Source organism: Mastigoproctus giganteus, chromosome 11 (assembly GCF_048544385.1).
Source record: "Mastigoproctus giganteus isolate SK-2022 chromosome 11, ASM4854438v1, whole genome shotgun sequence".
In the NCBI taxonomy this organism is placed as follows: domain Eukaryota; kingdom Metazoa; phylum Arthropoda; class Arachnida; order Uropygi; family Thelyphonidae; genus Mastigoproctus; species Mastigoproctus giganteus.
Genome location: NC_143585.1, coordinates 121,312,765 through 121,333,322, shown reverse-complemented (window position 1 = coordinate 121,333,322; position 20,558 = coordinate 121,312,765). Strand labels below are relative to the sequence as shown.

The 20,558-nt window shown below is 37.7% G+C and overlaps 1 protein-coding gene across 2 annotated transcripts in view; it reads right to left on the bottom strand.

Moving 5' to 3' along the window:
- LOC150078397 (uncharacterized) overlaps positions 1-20,558 on the bottom strand; it is a 50,079-nt gene that overhangs the window by 4,199 nt on the left and 25,322 nt on the right. For both annotated transcript variants that reach the window (XR_016547630.1, XM_090384986.1), the window contains exon 2: positions 2,760-2,850. Coding sequence is in view for 1 of the 2 variants with exons in the window: in XM_090384986.1 (XP_090241112.1) it covers positions 2,767-2,850 (84 nt within the window). In the remaining variant the exon portion in view is untranslated. The remainder of the gene's footprint in view (positions 1-2,759; positions 2,851-20,558) is intronic.

Here is a 20,558-nt window from a genome sequence, read left to right as displayed (position 1 = left end):
TGCTATAGATATCAACAACATTATCATCGATATTTTTCAAGAAGTTCCTCATGAGGATGAAGAAATAGAAGGAGGTCATTCTGTCGAAAAACATATTAATGACGAACCACCGATGAAAATAGAAGAAGCGCTCATACAAATCAATCGTTTAAAAATGTTTTTCGCTGCTGAAGAAGATACTGAAGGACTTTCGATGGTTTCTTCACTCCAAATAAATGTTGAAAACAAAATTATCAGCCGGGAGAAGGTGCAGAAAAAAATAAGTGATTACTGTATGTATTTTTCTTAAGATAAAGTCATAATATGTATAGCACAATTGTATGTATATTATTTACAAAAATATTGTGCAAAATCTGTATATAATTTAATTTAATTTTACATTAAACATTTAACGATTTTTCTTTATCTCTTGTGTATGTAATTGTATATTATTTACAAAAATATTGTTCAAAATCTGTATATATTTTAATTTAATTTTACATTAAACGTTTAACGATTTTTCTTTCTTTCTTTTTTTTTTTCTCCCTCAGACTTATTGTTAGCGGACACTTCTCTCTAACGGACACATTTTCGTTCGTTCCCCATGGCTATCCGTTAAAGGGAAGTTTCACTGTATAATAATGGTGTACCTGGTCTGCTTCCACAGGACAGAATGGGACAATGTTTGGTCCCATTTGGGGCCCAGCAGCTAAATGACCAGAGGAACAATGGTACACGACACTATACATATATATTAAAATCCATACACCTTTAAACCCCTGGCATTGACAGTGTTGTTTCACACCCACAAAGTATACTATGCGGAGATGGAGGAAACCCCTGGTGCCATTTGACACTAAACACACACTACTCGATGGTTAATTTTTCACAGTGCCTTCTCTCCAATTTATAGTGCAGATGCTTGTTTATGGAAACTTTTGTGCTCAACTACTCAGGCTGTGGTGCACCAGCTGGCATTGTTTGTTGTATATTATTTCTGTTCAAATTTATGCTGTCTCAATGAAATTATGAAAGGGGGTGACATACCAAGAACCTAAATTTAAATTTACATTAACACAATGAAAAAAAATGTAGCACTCTGAGTGAAATATTCTTTCTGTTCTTTTTTAATTTGTTGCACCTTAAACATAAATTTAGACAGCACCCTTTTGGGAATTACTCTTTGAAAATGGTGTTGACCAGGTGGTGGCACTCAAAAGTGTGAATAGATAACAATAGTCTTCTATATTGGGGAAGCATTATATATTCAAAAGTGCACATCTAGGCAACCTGTTGTGGAGAATTTCATAATATCAGATATAATAATGATGCTGTTTTTGCAAATTTTGTGTGGCTTGTGAATTTACTGTATATTAAGATTATTCTTTTGCACTACCCAATGTACATTCTTGCAGTGGGAAGATATTAGCATCATCAGAAGCATACAATGCAAGAAAGCAAGCTTATACAGCATCAGCAAAACAAAAAAAAAAAAAACCCTTCCCATTTCATCCATCCATTTGCTCCAAAAGTTTGTTCAGTTCTTCCTTAAATTTACTTAAGCTATCAAAAGTTACATTTCCATACAGCTATTCTACAACTCTTTCCTCAGAACTACATTTGAATTTTTGCCCCCTCAAGTGCATAATTTGAGCAAGAAGAATCCCATCAGCACTGAGCATTCTCAAACCATTCAAGGCCTTATACATCTCAATGAGATCACCTCGCAGGTGCCTAGTCGCCAGACACTGCAATTTGCAAAATTTAAGCCTTTCTTGGTAACAGTAACCCTTTGCTCCCCCTCACTAATCTCACTGACCCTCTCTGTTCTCTGTATTCCTTCTAGAAGCTCTACATACTACCTAAAATGAGGCCACCAGACCTATATGCAGTACTCAAGGTGTGGTCTGACCATTGCCTCATACAAAAGAATAATCACCTCCTTATCCCTGCTAGCAAAATTCTTGTATATCACTGACAAAACACCACTTCATATATGATGGAACAATTATCCCAAGTCTTTTTCATTCTCCACTACCCTGAATATAGTACTGCAGGGTTAATACATTACTCTGGGGTTATTGCTACCCATACACGGTACTTTTCATTTGTCAATGTTAAACTTTAGTTGCCACCTCTTAGCCCATCTGCCCAACTTTTCTAGATCCTATTGTAGTAGCATACTGTCATTACCACTTCTGCCAACTCTAGGCCAAACCAAACATCTCCCGTTTCTGTTCTCCATGATGATATTTCAAACATTTTGTTTCAAATTAATCTTTATCTTGCTGTTAACAGAAATTAATAGCATGAGTTCCTTTACTGTGTATTTTCATCAGTTAATTTTACAACACACATCAATAAACTAATGACATTAATTCTGTCACAAAACTTGTGAACAAACTTTTAATGAAATGAGAAATCCAAATGAGCCAAACAATTCTAAGATATCAAAAATAAATGTGTTTTGAACATTTCAAGGAATTTTCAGTTATAAACACAAACATTAAATATTGGGTTCAGATCTGATTCAGGCCACATTCTAATTTTATAATCAATAAATGAAATCTGGTTTTATTATAAAAATAAATGTTTGTGTAACTAATCATGAAACTGACACAGCCAAATAAACAAAATTTAGATAAAAAAAATTCAAAGTATAATAAGAAAAAACCCTTGACAAGGGTGGATTCTAACCATGCTGGGTAAGCAAAGAAATTAGAAAAGGGAAGGGGTAAACTATAAAAAAATGTGTAATTTTTATAATCAATGCAACTTACACTTCTTTCATGAGGTTTTCTCACATTTGATACTTCTGATCTCCCTTCGCACTTTAAATATAAGCTTCAAAATGGCTTTACGGAGAATATCCTATATAATTTTTATTAAATTATTACAAAGTGAAACACACATTTAACATACAATGATATTTGTGCAAATATCATATACAATTTCTCTCTTATAGAAAAACAGAAGCCTTATTTTCACTAATGGAAAAAAAAATACTGAACAATCATCTTTCATAAAATATTTTTAAGGTAAAGGAAGCAAAAATCCATAATAATGTTTGCTAACATATTGGTATTGTTCATGACCTATACATTAGGAGTATATAAAAATAAAGAGGAATTTACCTCGATGCTTTTTTGTAGAATACTTCAACACGACACTCGTGAATTCAATCGGACGTAAAATTATTTCTTAATGGCTTCCTTCCCTCAAAGACATATGAATGGCCTACGTATTCACGATCGATAGCTAAGGTCCCCCAACCTGACCACCAACTCAGAGTGCCAGAAGACATTATGTCTAATAATAAAATCATTAAAATGATTTTATTATTAGACAAAAGGAAGGAAGTTGTTCAAAATTAGTTTTAAATTATTTTAACTAATTTAATGATTTTAACTTTTATACACTGCAATCATTTTAATGATTATATTATTAGACATAATATAATCATTATGGCACTCAGAGTTGTATGTTGGTGGTCGGGTTGAGGGATACTAGCTATCGATTGCAGATAAGACGGCCTTCATATGTCTTTGAGGGAAGGAAGCCATTAAGAAATAATTTTATGTCTGATTGAATTCATGAGTGTGTCGTTAAAATATTCTACAAAAAAGCATTGAAGTAAATTCCTCTATTTTTATATATTAATGTACAAATAGGTAGAACTCATTGAGCATCATAGCTCTGTTTTTTATTTATCTGCATTAGGAGTATAAATCAACACCTCATAATTAAACTCTCTCAGCAAAACTGACTTTCACTTTCTTGTAGCATACACAAGTTAAAAACATTTCTGCCTTCATTGTAAAACAATACATATAAGGGGACCCCAGGGGCTCACATCTTGTGAGTATGGGCTTGGCACACCCAGAGTCCTGAGCTGAATATCATAATTCTTCTCTTTCTTGGTGATTTCCTTCTACTTCTCTCTCCCTTTCTCTCTGGGTCACAGGGTAAATCAAATTTTTTTTTTGGCTGGTGCAGCATAAGCCTCAGGCTTCCTTGCACCATATTGCTAATAATAATAATAATAATAACAAATTTAAATTGAAAAAGGATGGTTGTAGGACACATGCAAAATTTGCTTTCAGCCAAAAAATGATTTTTAGAACAAACTTATATTTGGTGTTATGGAGGTGAGAAGTTTGAGTGAATTTAAGGAAGGTTTAGATAAATTATTATAGGATGTGCACAGCATATAGTATGAATTGATTAGCGGTGTTGGGGGCAGGTTCGGGCCATCCCAGGGTTTCGGGTTTTCAGTCAACCCTTGAACATTGCCTCCGGGGTGCACTGCACCCGGGAAGCAACGTTCAAGGGTCGACTGAAAACCTGAAACTTACATACACATATGAAGAAAAAATTAAAGGGGGGGTGGCAACTTGCGACTGGTACCCAGGCACCACATACCCTAGGGAATTCCCCTGGTTTGGGGGGTCTCTCCCAACTCTGTGACAGTATCAAGCAACACATACAATGCTATGTTCTGTAAAGCCCAGAGAGTGCAGATTAATGTGTGTTTGTGTAGTGATGGGTTGTATTGTTTAGTATGTAAAAACGGATAATGGTGCATATTAAAAATTTCTGTACTTAATGTACAATTCAAATAGCAACCCACGAAGTTTCATGCAGTTTCAATAACATCTTTTATTTAATTACAAATTCCAAAGTTTAAAAAATTGCGTGATTGAGGAAAGATAGACAAAATCACTCACCGTGCAGTCATCCAGTATTTGGTGAAAAAAAAGAGAACTAACAACTAAAGGCAATTCATGAGGATATGGTTACAATGTTGGGGGAGGATGCCCTTCCATTTCCAAAGGTAAGAAATGAGTAGCAGAATTTAAACAAGGGAGGGGGAGCCTGGAAGATGATCCATACTGTAGAAGACTTGCAGCATCCATCATTCCAGACATTGTTAACAGTGTGCATGATCTGGTGATGAGTGATCAACCAGTGACAGTTCAGTACATTGTCAGCATCTAGGAAAATTAGGTCGATGGGCTGAAAAATGGTAGATGAAGTTTAATGATGACAAATGCAAAGTACTGTTCAAGGCTAGCAGGGACAGGGAGGTGATAATCCCATTATACAAGGCAATGGTCAGGCCACACCTAGATTAATGGGTAACAATCCCAGAGTAAATTATCATCTGTGTTGTACTACGCTCAGGATAGTGGAAAATGAAAAGACCTAGGGGTAATTGTGCAGTCAGATATGAAATTCTCTGAGAACTACAGACAGGCTGCCAGGACAGCTCACGCAGTTTTGTCAATGATATACAGAAACTTTGCTAGCAAGGATAAGGAGGCGATTATTCCTTTGTACAAGGTCATGGTTAGGCCACATCTTGAGTACTGTATGCAGCTCTGGAAGTCTCACTTTAGGAGGATCTAGATCTTCTGGAACAGGTGCAGAGAAGGGTAACCAAAGGTTGCTCTTACCAAAAAGGCTTGAGTTCTGCAAATTGCAGTCTCAGACTAGACACCTGCAGGGAGATCTGACTGAGGTGTTTAAGGCCTTGAATGGATTGAATAAGCTAAATGTTGATGGCATTCTTCCTCTTGCTGAGAATACACATGAGGGGAGAGGAGGGGGCACAAATTCAAGTTGAGGAAGGATAGTTCCAGGATAGAGGTACAAAAGTTTGTCTTCCGCCAGCAGATAGTTGATTGTTGGAACAAGCTTCTATCTGTTGTTTCAGAAGTGGGTGATTTGAATAAATTCCAGGAAGAACCAGACAAATTCTTGGAGGGACAAATTCGTGGATGGGTGAAGTGTGTAGCTTTTTTTTTTTTTTCTTTCATTTTTTGTGAACATTAGTCTTGTTTTCAAAAAGATCCAGCAAATTTCCTTGCAAGTTTTGTGACGTGAATGAGACATTGGTTTTTTGAAATGCTGATGAATCATTGCCAGTTTGAAAATTCTTGAACAGTACACTTTTGTCACCAAAGCTGCAATGCATAATATGACCCTGTGACTGTCTGACCTTTGGAAAGCCAGACAGTCACAGTGGCATATGCAGACTTCATGAGGTGCTTGCATGAAAACATTAAAGACAGGAAAACTCAGAAAGGAGTTCCACCAGGAAAACGTGTGCTCACAAGTCTGTCATTGGATGCACTGCACGAGTCATGTGACTTTGAAATCTTTGGCCATCCCCCATATTGACCAGATTTAGCATCAGCAGACTTTCACCTATTTCCTAATTTGAAAAAATACTTGGCTGGCATCCATTTGTGGTACTACACTCAGGGAAGTGGAAAGTGAAAAAGACCTGGGGGTAATTGTGCAGCCAAATATGAAGTTCACTGAGCAGTGCAGATGGGCTGCCAAGGCAGGTCATGGAGTCTTGTCAATGATATATAGGAATTTTGCTGGCAGGGACAGGGAGGTGATAATCCCATTATACAAGGCAATGGTCAGGCCACACCTAGAGTACTGTGTACAGGTCTGGAGGCCTCATTTTAAGAAGGATGTAAAGTTGCTAGAATGAGTACAAAGAAGGGCAACAAGATTGGTGAGGGGAACAAAGGGGTGCTCTTACCAAGAGAGGCATAAGTTCTGCAAATTGCTGTGCCTGGAGAGTAGGCACCTGTGAGGTGATCTGATTGAGGCGTATAAGGCCTTGAATGGGTTGAGCAAGCTGAATGCTGATGGGATTCTTTGTCTTGCTCAGACTAAGAACCTGAGGGGGCACAGTTGTAGAATAGATGTGTGGAAATTTGCCTTTAGCCAGCAAGTAGTTTATTGGTGGAACAGGCTTCCATCTTTTGTTGTGGAAGCTAATAGCCTAAATAAATTTAAGGCTGAGCTAGACAGGCATTTGGAACGAATGGAGGGATGAAATGAGAGGGTTTTTTTTTTGGCTGATGCTGCATAAGCTTGCTTTCTTGCATTGTATGCCTCTACTAATGCTAATTTTCCCACCTACAGCGATGTTACTGCTGCAGTGGAAGCATTCCCAATTGTCCCAGAGAAAATTTTCTTTGCAGTTGGAATCAACATACTGTAGCACTGATGACAATATTGTACTGGCTCCTGACTTTTCAAACATCCCTTGTAAAATGTCAAAGTACTTTTTAAAAAAAGGGGGCAGAAATGATCAAATTGAAATGCAGGCAGTGGCTCTTAATTCCAATTTTGCTGTAATACACTCCCACTGAGGGGTGATAAAATAATTAAAAAAAAGGGAGTAAACTTATACATTTGTTCATTTGTGTTCATGTCTAAGGTGGCTCTGAGACAAATGTCTATCTCCATCTGTGTATACTGTATTGATGCAGAACCTCTGCAAATCGGGCCTGTAGGAGTATTAAAGTGTGTGATATTGTGATATTAGTGACAGGCCACTGACTGTGCAAACTGCACCAAAATTCTGCAACCACCAATAGAAGTGCTAGACTAGTGGGTGCCAGCAAATCCTGCTCCCAGACTGCCCAGAACTGAGAGCCAGCAAAATAAAATAAAAATAAAAATAAATTAAATAATATAAAAAAACAGTTTTTCAAAAATATACCTTATATTTCAATTACCGTACACTAAAAAGTATATAATATCGGTGTAAATACACCATAGTTACCCATAGATTTGAGCTACGATTGTAGCGTAGAAGGCATCGTTTTAATTGTATCTCATAATGTGGTTGCCTTCACAACAAGATAGCTACTATTGAATTACTTCAAATAAATAAAGCTTCTCTAGTAGAGAAGACTACTGTTATTTATTTTCAGCATACCACCACCCAGACGATCGTTTCGAAGCTTTTTGGCTTCGTCATCAGTGGGCGGGTAGGTAATACAACAAGCCATCTCAGTTGCGAAGTTATATCCACATTATGAGAGATGCCAGAAGGGTGTGGTGGTAATGTATTTGGAAAATTAAATACACCATATATGGTGTATTTACACCGATATTATATGGTTAATTATCAAAACCCATAAGGATTATGCCTAGTGCATTTAATAATAAGTATATATGGTGTAAATACACCATATATTATATAGTTATATAGCCGATATTATATAGTTAATTATCAAAACCCATAAGGATTATGCCTAGTGCATGTAATTTTCCAAATACATTACCACCACACCGTTCTGGCATCTCTCATAATGTGGACATAACTTCGCAACTGAGATGGCTTGTTGTATTACCTACCCGCCCACTGATGACGAAGCCAAAAAGCTTCGAAACGATCGTCTAGTTTGTGAATTGTTTCGTTCATTGGTGTTCTACTCATTCTGAAGGTTGAAGAAAGTGTCCGATCGCATCAAGAGGTTAGCGGCGGTCCTTTCAGCTGAGGTTTCCCCGTTGTGGGGAACCTCCTTTAGGAGGGTAGTAAGTGATTGATTTTCTTTTGTTTTACGTTTCTTTGGAATTTATTTCTGCTAAGTTAGATTTTTTTTTTTTTTTTCGTTTTGCTGGTGTCAGGCAGGACACGGGATTTTTTAACTATTCATTTTCCTTAAGGAACCAAGATTAATTATGGCACAGTTCTTTTTTAGAGAAAGTCAGTGGAGTTTCAGACTACAGAGGTTTGTCCAATTAGAGAGGTAATGCGGGGAGTGACTCAGGTTGTTTCGGTTCACAAGATAAAAGGATTAACTCCATTACCGAGGCAGAAATATCAGTTGGTCTTGAAAACAATAGAGGCAAGAGAAAAGGTTTTGAAAGGGTTGTCTATTAGAAACGTAATGATCAAACCTGTTCAAATTGGTAACATACGCAAAGTGGTTACTATTGACAGGTTTCCGGTAGATATGTCTAACAGTCCTGTCGAGAGTTTTTTTAACAAGTTTGGTAAGGTTGTTAAGCTTCATAGGAAAGAATATGAGGAATGGCCAGGCGTGGAAACAGGTACGGTGCAAATTCATATTGACATGAAAACGCCCGTGCCAAACATCATCGATTTGATGGGTCATAGGTTATTAATAAATTACCCAGGAGTTCAGAAAGTTTGTTTGAGGTGCGGAGGTAAAGACCATTTGGGAGCAGAATGCCAAAAATCACGTTGTTTTAATTGTAATGGCACCGGTCATATTACGGCCAACTGCCTTAATAATTGTAAAAAATGCGGAGCTTCCACGCATAAATTCATTCAATGTCCGGAACGCACATTTGCCGAAAGAGTTGCTGGTGGGGGAGGACAGCAGAAAGCGAGCGAGCCGCTAAAAGATATGCCTAACGCTGAGAGCGCGGAAACTATAGTAGCACAGAGGGGTGAGAAGCAGATTAAAGAAATCACACCAACGTTTACAATAGCGTACGATATGTCGGTAACACAATCGGAACACGCAGAACTAACCGAGGATATGGAAGCGGAAAACACAGTACAAAATGTACATAAACGGGGGGGGGGGAGAAGGAAGAAATAAGCGGTAAAACTAAAAGAGCAAAAGGGGGAACAGAGGAAATTCAAGAAGAGACCGAAACAAAACAAATAGAGGGGAAGAGGTATCAATTTTGTCAGGCGGTAAGAAAGATTGCAACACACTTTCAGGGTCTGATTCGGATTCAGATGGCATACAAACGAGGGAATACGAAGGAATAGAATGGTTAAATGTAATAGGAAACACAAAAGAATACAGGGAATATAGGCGAAGCTTGGCGGAAATTGTTAAAACTCGAGGAGAACCGAATTTTCTTTGGAATGAAAACGAGGAGGGTCCGGTAGTTAATATTCAGTTCACCTGGGGTGATTTCGTTATTTCTAATATTAAAAACAAGAATGTTGGAGATCTCACCATATTGCTCACTAGTAACAAGTTAAAATTAAATGCGGAACATAGGAATATCTTAGCAGAAGTTCTAGTAAAGTTCTGCTCATAATGTCCGGAATAACATTTATGTCGTTAAATGTACAGGGTTTGAGAGCGATTAACAAACAAAGGATGATATGGAAAATTATGATGAACATGGGGGTGAAGATTTGGTTTCTACAAGAAACCCACTTCACCAGCTTAGCAGACATCCAGCAGTTTCAAAACAGATACCGGTTGTCAGGATTTTGGAGTTTTGGGACAAATCGATCCACAGGGGTGGGAATAGTAGTGCTTCCTCCAATTTTAGGGACTGTACGACTGGCAGGTAGGGATATAGAAGGTTGGGTTGTGGCAGTGGATTGGAGTTATGGGGGGGGCGCACAATTAGACTAATCTGTGTCTATAGTCCAAATTCCACTTTAGAAAGGAAAACTCTGTTTCAGGGGCTGGGCAACTATATGAGGGGGTTGCAGTGGATTATAATGGCAGGGGACTGGAACTGCGTTCCTGACCCCATTATGGACAAAATTCTGGCGGGTTCCCCGCATCATGGTACAGGAGGGGTTCGTGAATTAATCGAGGTTTGTACTAAATTAGACTTCGTAGATGTCTGGAGGGAAAAAAATCTGGGGAAACGAACGGCCACGAGAATAGCCAATAATATAGGAACTAGAATAGATCGCATTTATGCAACAAGTCAGTTGAAGGATAAGATAACAATGATAGTTGACAAGTTTCAGATCACATGGCAGTAATGTGGAAGGGAGATTTATTTACGAACGTTAGTCTGGGTAATGGCTATTGGAAGCTCAACCCAGCAGTTCTGGAGAGAGAGGACTGGGACTTTACAACAGTTATTAAACAGATAGTAGAGCAAGGTAGAAATGAGTGGGAAATGTTGGCGAAAATTAAAGAAAGTGCTAAATCATTTTATTACTCCAAAATTAAGGAAAGAAACAAACAACGCAGAAATAGACTGAAATATCTCCTACAAGAAAAAAGAATTTACCACCGGTGCGGGGATGAAAGTGCAACAGCGGAAGTACAAGCGATTATTGATGGTATAATATTGGAAGAAGAGAAAGAAAAGGCGCGAAAAATACAGCTGAAATTTAGGGAGGCTGATAGTCCTTCAGCTGCGTTTTACCAAAGAAGACTAAGGTTAAATAATTTAGCCAAAACTGTTCACGAAATTACAGACGATGACAACACACATTCAACAACGCTAACTATTATGAATAGTTTTGTAAATTACTATGAAAAAGAGCTTGCTTTGCAAAAAAAGAGAGAGACAACTCCATTTGGACGATTGGACAATTCACACCCGAGCAAAAAGCATTACAGGACAGGGAAATAATTATGGGGGATCTAACCGTGGCTCTAAAATCATGTAAATTACAACGCGTGCCGAGACCGGATGGTTTGGGGTTTGAATTTTATAAGAAATTTTGGAACTTTTTAGCGCCTATTCTCCTGGCCGTCTTTAACAAATTTTTTCAGGGAGGGGTTGTACCCGAAGGCTTTTTAAATGCCTATACTACTTTCATTCCGAAGCATGGACGGGATTTAACGAAAATTGCTAACTGGAGACCTATAACGTTGGCTAATTGTGACTATAAAATATTTGCAAAGATTTTGACAACTAAGTTAAAACACGACGTAAGCCAGGTAGTTAGAAGCACACAGTTCTACGGTATACCGGGGAGGCGGATAGAATATAACCTTTGGCTATTAAAAGATATATTAGAATATCGGAAACGAAAGAGTTACAATTTAGCATTAGTGGCAATCGACCTAGAAAAGGCTTTCGATAGAATCGACCACGACTACCTTTTCTCTATAATTAAAGATACGAATGTAGGATCTCAGTTGTTTACAGTCCTGAGATATCTATATACACGTAGTAGCACGCAACTTTTGGTAAATGGAGAAATTTCGAAAAACATTAAAATTGATAGGGGAGTAAAACAAGGATGTCCGCTTAGTCCTTTGTTATTTACGTTAGCACTGGAACCACTACTGGGAAGAATAGACAGAACTGAAGCCATTCAGGGGATACCGTTGCCAAAGCCGGCAGAGCAGTGTAAATGTATAGTGTATGCGGATGATGTTACCGCCACTCTCACTACGAGTTATGCGGTGGAAGAATTTATGTCACTCGTTACTTCTTTTGGTAAAAAGTCGGGTTTAAACATAAACGAAGATAAAACTAGGATAAAGTTGTTAGGGGAATGGGTACATCGGCCTTTACCACAACGAGAAGTGGAGTCGAATAAATCGATTCAAATATTGGAAGTTCCGTTTAGAGAGAGTCCCATGCTACCTGTAGGAGGGCTCACCACTAAAATACGGGAAAGTTTAAAAGAGTGGGAAGTGGGACAATTTTCTTTTGAGAACAAATCCATTATTGTTAGAACCGTAATTCTTCCTAAAATCTTATACACGGTGTTTATAACAGGAATCACAGCTAGGACAATGAGACGATTTTACGTTCCAACATTTCAGTTTCTATGGGGAGGAAAACGGCAAGAAATAGCGCAGAAATTTTTATTTTTACCGTGGAAAGATGGGGGAATAAGTATTCCAAAAATTAATTTGAGGTGTAGCTGTAAGAGGCTGCTGGATGTGGCTAATATGGTGCGATCTAACCATTTAGTAGCGGTACTGATAAAATATTTTATGGGATTTAATACAGCCTTAATTAAAGGCAGCAATTATCTAGGGCCAAAAGCAGAGACAATTCCTATATATTACAAAAAAATTCGGGATATGTGCACGCAGTTAAGGGAGAAAGATATAGATCCTTTTAAGGGGGGTTTAAAACGACTCTACTGGACACTGTTTAACTCAGAAAATCCAGAAAAGCCAAATTTAGGAAATAATGCCCAGTTGTTTTTTAAAAATTTAAAAATTGGCGGAAACTACCCGTCGCGTATTGACTTTTCGTGGAGGGTTAGTTACGGAAACATACCAGTGAACGATATCACGTATAGATTTAGTCAGACAGGCAACAGATTATGCCAATTTTGTATCGAAATTGAAACAGTGTACCATTTATTTTATTACTGTCGATTCGTGCAGGAAGTTTGGAAAAGAATTTGTAGATTTTTGAGGATGGGACAGTTCACACTAGAGGAGGTAATTTACTTGCAATTCGATCATCCCTTGGCAAGAAAAAAATGTTCACTATATTTTTAATTACAGAGGCAAAATATCATGTGTGGAAGCTTCGAAAATGGAACAGGTTTGGGACCTTTAGGGGATATCTTTGGGACTTGAAACAAACAATGTCTGCTCCATGCAAAGGTTTTTACAGTTGGAAAAATGGCGTTTAGGGTCTGATAAGTTTCTGAAAAGGTGGGGAGAGCCACCCCTTCTGTGCAGTTTGGTTGGAGATGAGGTTCATCTAAAGTACTGGTTTTAGTTATTTGAGAGAGAGAGAAAAAAAAAAAAAAAAAGCAGCACCTAGGTTTTTTTTTTCGTTCATTACAAAATTCAGTTTTCTTGATAAAAAATCTGGATGTCTTAGGTTATCATCAAAACAGTTCCATGATATAGGTTTGAATTTTATAACTCAAAATTTGTGTGGTTAAATAGATCTAGTCCAATGGGTTTTTTCACATTTAATTCACAATAGCTTAGATTTGAATTTTACAATTCATTTGTTTGGTTTAATAGATCTGGTCCAATGGTTTTTTTTTTTTTTTTTCACATTAAATTCACAAACGATCGTCTGGGTGGTGGTACGCTGAAAATAAATAACAGTAGTCTTCTCTACTAGAGAAGCGTTATTTATTTGAAGTAATTCAATAGTAGCTATCTTGTTGTGAAGGCAACCACATTATGAGATACAAAGATACAATTAAAACGATGCCTTCTACGCTACAATCGTAGCTCAAATCTATGGGTTAACTATGGTGTATTTACACCGATATTATATAGTTAATTATCAAAACCCATAAGGATTATGCCTAGTGCATTTAATTTTCCAAACTAAAAAGTATAAAATATATATATATATATTTTTTAAAGTTGTCTATGGTGTATCTAAACACCGATATTATATAGATATTAAACTCTTAAAGTATTATGCCATGTGCATTTAATTATTTTAAATATTATCTTATACACCTTTTGGCATCTCTCATATTGTGCGATTAACTTCACAACTGGGTCGTCATGTCTGCAATACTAGGGTACCTGCCCACCCACTGATGATAGGCCAATAGCCTTAAAACATGTCTGGGTGGTGGTACTCACTGAGAATAAGTAACAATAGTCTTCTCTATTAGTGAAGCGTTACTTATTTGAGGTGGTGCAGTATCATGGCAGTTCTGAGGACGAGGTTGCCGGTGCGGACGTGCCTTTCTGCTGCTCTTGGAACAGAGAAGTTTTTTCCTGATTTATTTTCTGCTTTATTAGTTTAAATTGACATATTAACTTATTTTCTAGAGTAGCTTTATATTCCTATTACGGTACTTAAGTTTAAAGTAACTTAGATAGAGATTTTGTAGGTATTACTTAGTATCGGAAAGTGTATCAAATACACATGTTTACCGTTCGTAAATATCCGCCATTGTTACGGGAAAATTAATCAGTAAAATCTATTAATCTTGTCGAACTTCAATGGCAATTAAATTGTACTTTTAACTATACATATAACCACTTAGGTTACGCAACATAAATAATTAGTAAAAATAAATAATTAATACATAACTTGATACGGAAGTTATATAAAGGGATTTCGTAGATAACACTCGTTACTGAAACGTAAATATTTCGTAGATAACACTCGTTACTGAAACATAAATATTCCGTAGATAACACTCGTTACTGAAACATAAATATAGCGTTATAACTGTGTTTGGATACAAGTTTAGGATTTAATTTTGTACAGAAATTGAAATTTTATTGAAAGTAAATCTAAATCATGACTCAAACCAGAGCAGCAAAGCAAAAGGCTCAAGCTAATGGGAATGCTGTGGCCCAGGAGAAAACTGAGGGGGGCAGTTGTCCTCTGAATCACAGCCTTTTAAGATGCACTATTTGCTTAATGTTTGCGGAGCAGTCAAGTATGGGACATGATACTGCCATGGGGGATGTCTTTGTATGTGTGCGATGCAAGGAGTGTAAGGAGATCAGGCGACAACTCAGCGTTGTTATGGGCCTATATGAGAGCTTGAAGGACAGGGTGGATGCCCTCGAAGGATTACAAGTGAGGGCCCATCAAGCTCTCAGCTGGCCACACCAATGCCAGAGCTTGCACTTGGTCATCGTGCAACACAGCAGCAACCCCCAAGGCAGAATGCGCTGGTCCCAAAGGAACTAGTAGTTGTTGGTGACTCTATTGTCAGGGAAACGGGAAACATGCTTTGTAAAAAGGATAGGTGGAACAGGACCAGGGTATGTGTGCCAGGGGCAAAAGTTGATGACGTTGTAGAGCGGATATCATCTTTTAAGGGCACATAAGGTGATATAGTTGTACACGTTGGCACCAATGATATTAAGAGTAGGAGACCGGCGGAATTACTTGACAAGTACAGGTCACTGATGAAAAAAAGCCGTGAATTAGGGTTGAAATTGAAAGTGTCTGCAATTCTGCCCAGACACAATAGGAGGGAGTATATGATGAGAGCCCTGTCAATCAATTCGGCCCTGGAAAGATTGTGCAGGGCTCAAGGGGTAGAATTTTTTTCAGCCTGGTCTGTACTTGTTAACAGGAGAGACTGCTTCTACAGGGATGGGATACACTTAAATAGAAAGGGTGCAAGAATGTTTGCTGATGCTATCGAGGCAGTGTTAGGTGGGTCGTAAAACTGCTAGATTGGGGGGATACAAGGACTAATAGATTAACAGTAGCCACTGGCAGAGGTGAAAGTGATTCTTGCACTGCTTCTATTGGAATGAGCCGCAGCCTGGAAAATAAGATGCAGGATATTTCAGAGACTGCTGGGAATCATTGGGGTACAAGTAAACACATGGGTTGTGTTAGGGTAGCTAAGAAAAAGAACAGGTGCATGTATACTTGCGTGTACACCAATGCTAGGAGTTTAGTAAATAAATTTGATGAATTTGAGGTATTGCTCAAAACATCAAAGGCAGAAAATGTTGGGAATTTCAGAGACGTGGTGTCACACAGATATAAGGAATGCAGAACTGGAATTTGGGGAATACAATGTCTACAGAAAGGATAGACAGGATAGGAAGGGAGGAGGGGTTATGCTATTAGTTAAAAAACACATAAAATCCAAGGAAGTGAAGCCAGTCGACATCGCTGGACAGTGCAGTGTCGAGTCAGTTTGGTGTGACATAAGCATTGGGAGATCAAAATTGAGAGTAGGAGTGTGCTATAGGCCTAATGACTCTGATGAGTATAATAAGAAACTGTTCGGAGAAATAGAGTGGGCCAGTAAATCAGAGAGTCTTATAATGGGGGATTTTAATTTCCCAGATATTGACTGGAATTTGGGGGCTGGTCACTCACACAGTAGCAAGGCTTTTGTGGATTTATTGGATGATTGTTTTCTACATCAGCATGTTCGGGAGGCAACTAGAGGGAGTAATACTCTTGATTTCATTATCAGTAGTGATTCTACATGCATTAAGAATCTGCAGATAAATGAACCACTAGGTGGCAGTGATCACAGTGTGCTGAAGTGGGAGTTACTCAAAGAGGTAACTACCATTAGGGGTAAAGGGAAGGGGTATTGCTTTCGTAAAGGCGACTACAATGGACTGAGACAGTATTTAAATTCTATACAGTGGGATCAATTGATGATATTGCCAACAGCAAATTCAAAATGGGAAGCATTCAAAGAACTTATCTTGGAAGCTACTAGGCTTTACATACCAACTAAGAAATATTGTTCAAGGTTTAGGCCTAAATGGATGTCAGATGAACTAATGAGGCATATGGCAGAGAAGAAAAATGCATGGGATACATACAAATTAACACGTGACACAGACGCCTATGATAGATACAAGTTGATCTGTAACCAAGTTACAAAGGAGGTTAGGCAGGCGAAGGCAGATTACGAGAGATCCTTGGCAAGGGATGCGAAGAAAAACAGCAAAGAGTTCTTTACTTATGTAAACTCTAGAAGGAAGGGGATGAATCAGATTGGTCCACTTGAGATCGATGGGTCAACTGTTGATGACCCTGCTCAGGTAGCTAACAAACTAAATGAATATTTTGCATCGACATTCACACATGAGGAGTTATTCAGCGAGGGGAATGCCAGGGGTGTATTCAACTCTAGCAGTAAGCTAGAGAATCTTGTAATAACTGAGAGCAAAGTGGAGGAGAAATTGTTGAAGATAAACACAAGAAAAGCACCTGGGGTGGATGGGATCTATCCAGTTCTATTAAAGGAGGCAGCAAAGGAAGTAAGCAAACCTTTAGCCATAATTATGAGAGCTTCCTTGGACTCAGGGGAGGTACCCATGGACTGGAGTTGTGCAAATGTGACCCCAATTCACAAAGGGGGATCAAAGGCTGACACAAGTAATTATAGACCTGTGAGTTTAACTTCTGTTCCCAGAAAATTAATGGAGGCACTGGTTAAAGAAGCACTGCAGGATCATCTAGACAAGACTTCAGTTATAGCTCGGACACAGCATGGTTTTGTTAAGGGGAAGTCTTGCCTGACCAATTTGATTGGATACTATGATGCAGTCACAAAAGAACTGGATGCAGGGAATAACTTTGATATTATATATTTGGATCTTAGAAAGGCTTTTGATACTGTTGCACATGGAAGACTGCTGCACAAATTGGAGCGGTGTGGCATTGAAGGCAAATTGCTGCTATGGATAAAGGGGTGGTTGAGGGGGGGGGGGAGAAGACAGAGAGTGGTAATCAATGGACACTGCTCATCGTGGACTAATGTTATTAGTGGAGTCCCTCAGGGTTCAGTATTGGGTCCTTTATTGTTTTCTGTATTTATAAATGATATTGATGATGGTATATCAAGCTTAATGTCCCAGTTTGCAGACGATACGAAGGTTGGTCGGGTTGTCAAGGACACTACTGACACTATGCTGCTGCAACAGGATTTGGAAAGGTTGAGCAGATGGGCTTCGAGGTGGCAAATGAAGTTTAACATTGACAAATGTAAAGTACTACATATGGGAAACAGCAACCCCAGAGCAACGTATCAACTCTGTGGTACTACACTGACAGTGGTAGAGAATGAAAGGGACCTGGGGGTGGTTGTGCAGGCACATATGAAGTTCTCTGAGCAGTGCAGACGGGCTGCAAGAGTAGCTCATGGTGTATTGTCAATGATATATAGGAATTTTTCTAGCAGGGATAAGGAGGTGATTATTCCCTTGTATAAGGCAATGGTCAGGCCACACCTAGAGTACTGTATACAGGCCTGGAGGCCTCATTTCAAGAAGGATGTAGAGCTGCTGGAACGAGTACAGAGAAGGGCAACAAGATTGGTGAATGGGACAAAGGGGTGCTCTTACGAAGAAAGGCTTAAGTTTTGCGAATTACAGTGTCTGGAAACTAGGCACCAGCGAGGTGATCTGATAGAGGTGTACAAAGCCTTGAATGGTTTGAGCATGCTCAATGCTGATGGGATTCTTCCTCTTGCTCAGAATAATCACCTGAGAGGGCATAAATTCAAATTGAGGAAAGACAGATGTAGGATAGATGTGCAGAAATTTGCCTTTAGCCAGCGGGTGGTTGGTAGGTGGAACAGACTTCCATCCCTTGTCGTGGAAGTTGATAGCCTAAATAAGTTTAAGGCTCAGCTGGACAGGTATTTCGAACGAATAGAGGGGTGAAGTGGAAGTGGTTATTTTTATTTATTTATGTTACTTTTTTTTTTTTTTTTTTGGCTGATGCTGCATAAGCTTGCTTTCTTGCATCAAATGCCTCTACTAATGCTAATGCTAACTCGTCATGAAGGCAGAGCACAATATGAGAAAGAGCAAATGATGCCCACAACAACTACTTTGTAGTTTTTTAAGAGTTGTCTATGGTTTATCTAAACACCGATATTATATAAAAAAAAAAATTTTTTTTCCACACACGATCGGTATTGGGTGGAAATATTAAATGATAGACAATAAGTAAATAAATTCCAATAAAATATAAGGTTTACCATTTTTTTAAAATGAGGCATTTTATGTTGCAGAGGTAAAGGCCACACCTTGTATTTTATCAGAATTTATTTACTAATTGTCTATCATTTAATATTTACACCCAATACCGAATGGTGCGAAAAGAAAAAAATTTTATTTTCTACTTTTTAGTGTACAATAATTGAAATACAAAGTATAAGGTATATTTTTGAAAAACTTGTTTTTTTATATTATTTTTTAGTTATGTAAACCTAAATAGGATATGTCTGAACAGTAAGGTAGAAGAATAACATATTAAAATTATATAACAAAATATCTTAATTTCACATTTAATCAATACACTATTAAGTTCAAGTAAATCAAAATAACTGTAATTAATGAATATGGTAATCAGGCAATTTTCTTAACCACTCCATTTCATTAAGCATAGAGACATTGCAAACTTTCTTTCCCATTGCCGCCAGTTCTTCAATTCTTACTCCATCCAATGACCTGGCCCGACTCAAAGCAACATAAGCTTGTCCCAGTGCAGAAAATTTTTTTTCCAAGATTAATGACTGCATGATCCACTGTTGATCCTTGCATTTTGTGAACTGTTGAAGCCCAGCAGAGTATCAAAGGGAGCATTCTACATTCTGCTGTCCCTGCGGACATTTATGCTGGAATTGAATTGATCTTGGTTCAATTCAAAAGCACCTCCAATTGTTACATTCTGTCTTCATGCTATTGAATAGTCTGGCTGGCATTCAATTTTTAGATGGGCAGATTTTTCAATTTACATTTCATTCAACAACAGTGAAGATAACTCCCAAAAGAGGAGTGCTGTAGTGTTGGTGTCCCAACTCTACAGGCATATTATATCTGTAGAATTTGTCTAATTATAGCAATATTCAATGATCAAAGAAAGTTTTTTTTCTAATACAGTATGTTAAACATAAGATAACAAATAAAAATAAAAGTCATCAAGAAACTGAAAAAAAAAAAAAAAAAGCTAACAGGATAGGTCATCTCTTTTTCTTTTTCAGTATCAGTCAATAAAAGCACCAAAATCCATGCAAATCTGGCCTAAGGTCCTGTTGCCAAATGAACTACAAGAGACAGCTTCAACACTGACTGATGAACTGGCAATAAGTAAGATAATTCTGGAAGTGCAATAGTATAAAACACCCTTGGCAGAGAAGCTGACAAAAGTACAGCATAATCTGTGGTAAAAATTCCTTTAACATTCCAGTCTCTTCTATACTACCTGTTCTACATGTACAAAGTTGTTTCACTATATATATATATACTTTAAAAATAAAATGTTTTAAACATTTATAAATTGTGTAAACAATAAAAATGAAAAGTTAGCTATCAAATTCTATATATATATATATATATATATATAACTGATATTAAATATAAATCAAAATTAGTGCCAGTAGCATGGCAAAACTGTTGAGCGAAAAATAATAAATTAAACATAATAATTAATGAACAGGGAGGGAGAAGAAAAGGTAAGACTAATAATTGTAGCAGAAAATCTCCAAATAAATTTAGAAAATCCAATTCAAGATAATAAATCAATTTTAAAATTTGGCGCCAATTACATAAGAATTTAGCGGCACCCCCCTCATAAGATGCCAGTTCCGAATTATATGAAATATCACAAATAGAGACTAAACTAACTACAATAGAATAAAATAAAACCAAAATAACAAAAATAGAACA